At 34.7% G+C, this 5,169-nt stretch overlaps 1 protein-coding gene across 1 annotated transcript; it reads left to right on the forward strand.

The window, feature by feature from the left end:
• The first annotated feature begins 2,464 nt into the window (after window positions 1-2,464).
• On the forward strand, window positions 2,465-3,757 carry LOC108998677 (NDR1/HIN1-like protein 13). The gene has a single exon (XM_018975331.2). The coding sequence runs from the start codon at window positions 2,765-2,767 to the stop codon at window positions 3,590-3,592; it is 828 nt and encodes a 275-aa protein (XP_018830876.2). The 5' UTR covers window positions 2,465-2,764; the 3' UTR covers window positions 3,593-3,757.
• Window positions 3,758-5,169: the final 1,412 nt, after the last annotated feature.

The raw sequence follows: 5,169 nt of genomic DNA on the forward strand, positions 1-5,169 counted from the left end.
TTGAACAAATTAATGATAATGCATATCAAGTGGATCTTCCATGTGAGTATCATGTTTATACTATTTTCAATGTTAGTAACCTTTTTCCCTTTGATCCAAGTGGAGATTCGAGATCGAATCCTTTTGAAGAAATGGGGAATGATGGGAACCAAGGTGAGCCTAGTCTTAAAGATATTTTGCAAATTCCAGATGGGCTAATTACAAGTTCTAAGGCCAAGAAGATCAAGGAGGCAATGCACGAATTGATGCAATCCACTTAGGACAAGTTTAACAAGAGCCCAACATTCAAGATAGGCTTAAAGTATGAAGATTCAGTTTTGATTCATTTGATAAGCTATGGAAGAGGGCCACAACATGACTTAAAGATTTTGGGCATTTGAAGGATGTCAACTTGTTTAATTCATTTAAAGGACTTATTTTATTAGTTTAGAATAATTGAATTTATTATAGGAAGCACTTAAGGGGGGTTATGCAAGGGCATGTTGAGAAAATTATTATTTTATTGAACTAGGGTTAGGGTTTTACTGTAGCACATCTCTGTCCACGACAGAGTTTGCAGTAACCAAATAACAAAACTCCATACCCAACTAGACGGAGTATGGAGAAACCAACCCCAACATCACCGCCTAAGCAGAGGGGGGACAACACCCTTCGGACCTAAGTCCGACGAGACAACATTTTTGGGTTTTTGTTTTCTTGAAAATAAAGACAGGACATAAATAAACTACATTGAGAAAACACTGTAAAAAGGGAAAAACAGTACACAAAAAGGTTGCAAAAGGGAAAACTGACGGTCAATCTTGCAAGATCCAGAGTCGCCGGTTTGGAAACAGCTGCGCGTTGCAACGGCAAAGAGCTCCTTGGTGGCACGTGAGGGATGCGCGCCGACGAGCTCCGGTGTTTTCGTCCCGCGCGTGGGGGCTACACTCCACTCCGGTTGGGGCCACATTTGGTGGATGTGTAGATCGGCGGCTGGGCAACCTCCTAGTGTGGCGTGTGTTGGCTATTGGGTACCGAAAGGTCACGATCGGCGGTTCTCTCTTTATTTGGCCTGAAAAACAGAAAAATAAAAACTAGATACTACACAAGAAAACAAATAGGGTGAGGGAAGGAGTGAGGGGGGAAGGAACCTAAGCTCCCACCCCCTCGAGCCAGTCTAAAGTTTGCGGGGGGGTTTAGAGAGAAAAGGAAGGGTTTTCCTTTTTGTGGGCGAAAGGCTTAGGCTGCGTTTGGGTAGCCAACATACCTCAGCACTTTCCAAGTATTTTTATACTATTAGAAATACTCCACATGCCAAACAACTTAAAATACTCTCAATGGGACCCACAAACCAACTTCAATCTCTACTTATAACTATTCACAAACATTATATAATATTTATTACTATTATATATAAATAAAATCACTATAATATTTATCACTATTATATATAAATGAAAAATAAAATCAATAATATTTATCACTATTATATATAAATAAAAATTAAAATCAATAATATTTATCACTATTAAATATAAATAAAAAATAAAATCACTATAATATTTATCACTATTATATATAAATTAAAATTAAAATCAATAATATTTATCACTATTATATATAAATAAAAAATAAAATCACTACAATATTTATCACTATTAAATATAAATAAAAAATAAAATCACTATAATATTTATCAATATTAAATATAAATAAAAAATAAAATCACTTTTATATATAAATAAAAAATAAAATCAATATAATATATAAATAAAAAATAAAGTCACTATAATATATAAATAAAAAATAACATTACTATAATATTTATCACTATTATATATATATGAAAATAAAATCATTATAATATTTATCACTATTATTTATAAATTAAAAATAAAATCATTATAATATTTATCATTATTATATATAAAAATAAAATAAAATAACTTCAATATTTATTAATATTAAAAAATCACTATAATAAAATCACTATAATATTTATTTATTATTAAAAATAAAATCATTATAATATTTATGGGACCCACACCTTTTTCAATTATCTATCTAAAAGTCAACAACTCAACATATTTCACACATCTAAACAACTCAAAATATTATCAATGGGACCTACAAACTCATTCCAATATCTACTCATAACTATTTATAAATATTCTCAATATTTCTCACTATCCAAACGTACCCTTAATCAAGTTGAATTGGCACTAGTATTTGACTAGCCTTGGCACTTGCAACCCTACGAATTGTACTCACAAAAGTGGGGCAAGGTAATCAATCTCTTTTACAATAAGGCTTGTGTTTGTCTCCCATGGAAAACCGCGTACCAACTTCCTAGACATTTTAGAAGAAAAATAAACAACAGAGCAAAACAAAACGAGGAAACGTAGGAAACTCGCATATTACGAGAATGCACGCGGTAATGTTTTTGACTTGGTTCGGCTCCTCCCCAGTAGCTGCTCCCTTTAATTCGACATCTCAGCATGAACTGTATACCCAACATACTTTCTTCTTTACTCAGTCCACACGTCCCCGTCCACCCTCCTCCTAATGAAGAAAGAACCCTTCTAACTTCTAAGTTCTAAATAATACCCACTCCCCCCTTCCTCCTCTATCAACTCAGCTGCCACAGCTCACATTCTCTCTCGCGCATCACCATTCCGAGCTACGAAGAAGAAACAGGGGAATCAACTTCAGATAGACATCAGGTACATACCAATCTGTTCAATATCCACTCCCATCGAGTTCCACAATCTTCCCAACTCACCAAATGGCCGAACGAGTCCACCCCCATGACTCGCCCCCACCGGCACCTGCACTCGACGAAACCTTCTCCGACAGCTCTGAGACTGCGCTCAAACCCGCCCCTACGTATTCCGAGAAACCAGCGCCTCAGCCCGGAACCTATGTGATCCACGTCCCTAAGGACCAGGTCTACCGTGTCCCTCCACCCGAGAACACTCGCCGCTACAAGAACCTCGCAGGCCGCGGAAACCGCCGTCCACCCTGCTGCCTCTGCTTTTGCTGGTTCCTCGCACTCACTGCCATCTTCCTGGTCCTCGTCGCCGTCGCCGCAGGCATCTTCTACCTCGTCGTCAAGCCCGAATCGCCGAACTACTCGGTCAACGCAATCGCCATCAGGGGCCTCAACCTGACAACGGCGACATCGTCTTCTTTGATCCTCACGGTCGCGCCTGAGTTCGATGTCACCGTCAGAGCCGATAACCCCAACGACAAGATCGGAATCCACTATCAGAAGGACAGCTCCGTCCAGATCTACTATACGGACGTTAAACTGTGCAACGGCGCATTGCCGGCATTTTATCAGCCGTCGAACAACGTGACGGTCTTCCGGACGGCGCTAAAAGGGACCCGGATCGAGTTATCGAACAGGGTGAAGAGCTCGTTGGTGGAGGCGCAGACGCGAGGTAACGTACCGTTAGAGTTGAAAATAAGAGCGCCGGTTAAGATCAAGGTGGGGTCCGTTAAGACGTGGACGATTACCATTAAGGTGGACTGTGACTTAACGGTGGATAAGTTAACGGCGAACGCGAAGATCATTTCCAATGAATGTGACTATGGTGTGGATCTTTGGTAGAAAAAGTACGGAGAGACGTGTTCAATATAGAGTTTTTGTTGATTTGGTCCACAGTTAGGATATGGGTACACACATGCATCGCTTATATTTTTATTTTCTTTCTAAGGTTTGTAATTGTTTTTTAGCTGTTTACACATAATTGTTCATCAATTAAACATTAATATACATAGAATTTTTTTTTTTTCCAAATTTGAAGTTCTATTGGCATATTATGAAGATGCAATTCCAAGTCTCCTATACCACATTCGACTTACGTTACATGATTTGATTTGAAAGATAAATTTTAAAATTTAAATGTTGTAAATAAAATATTATCATTTAAGTGATGTGGATAGTGTATTCCACACATCGACTTGAAAATAGAATAATTATATTTTGAAATATTGTTAAGGTGAATTCAAGATTAAATTATTAATGCCATAATAATTCAACCAGAGTGATGTTTTGAAATATTGTTTTATTTTATATAATATTTTTTATTTTGAAAAATTATATCAACATTGGGCATTGCGTTAACTTAGTTTACAAGTTATATTATTTATAATTTATGGATAATGATGAGATTAATAGATAGAAGGTATAAATCATAATTCCATGCTTATAAATTATTCATTCATAGCTGGTGATAAAATTGAGCATTTTATTTTATAAGACTATAGCAATTAGCATGTCAATCATAAATGATTTTATTTAATTGTGAATGTGGTAATTCTAATTGAAATATTGATACACTTCGAAGTATATTGAACCAGATCATAGCTAGTGATATGTTCTTATGAAAAATAATGTCAATTGAATAAGAAATATATTACTATTAATAACATTTGACTCTTAGGCATCGTTTGGTTACGCAATTCAGATAAGATGATATATTTTGCTGAAAGTTGAATAAAATATTATAAAAATATTATTTTTTAATATTATTTTTATTTTGAGATTTGAAAAAATTGAATTGTTTATTATATTTTGTATGGGAGTTTGAGAAAGTTGTAATGATGAAATGAAATAAGATGGTTTTGTATATCAAAACTGAGCCTTAATCTTGAGAAGACTATGGATTCAAAATGTGATATATATGTAGGTTACTTTGATCATGCATTCAAATAATATTATAGATATAATATAATCTATTAAGTCAATATCTTAACATGTTGAATTATCACATCTAGCCTTGTGAAAACTAATATCTTCGAGGCGGAATCTATAATCTTCTTTGGTATGCAAATATCCATTAGATATGAATTTAATGGGAATTCGATCACTTTGAATCTCTTGCCTGAGTATTTTAGTAAACAAAGACTCTCTATGCAGTCACTTTTGCATAATTTTTGTAGACTCTACTAATGTGATTGTATGTGTCACTTTTTTTTTTAGAAAATGTAATTCTATGAGTAAATGAATAATTGAGAAATTAAATTAGGTAATCAGAAATTAAGATGTAGAGAAAATAGAGAGGCAGTGTATGAATGCATTATTTTCTAAAAATATTTTAATAAGGAATCAATGGTAGTATTTAGTAATTTGGAAGTGATATTAATATTTTTCATAATCGAAGGTAATTATGAGTTAGTTATGAG

The sequence above is a fragment of the Juglans regia genome, chromosome 5 (assembly GCF_001411555.2).
Source record: "Juglans regia cultivar Chandler chromosome 5, Walnut 2.0, whole genome shotgun sequence".
Lineage (NCBI taxonomy): Eukaryota > Viridiplantae > Streptophyta > Magnoliopsida > Fagales > Juglandaceae > Juglans > Juglans regia.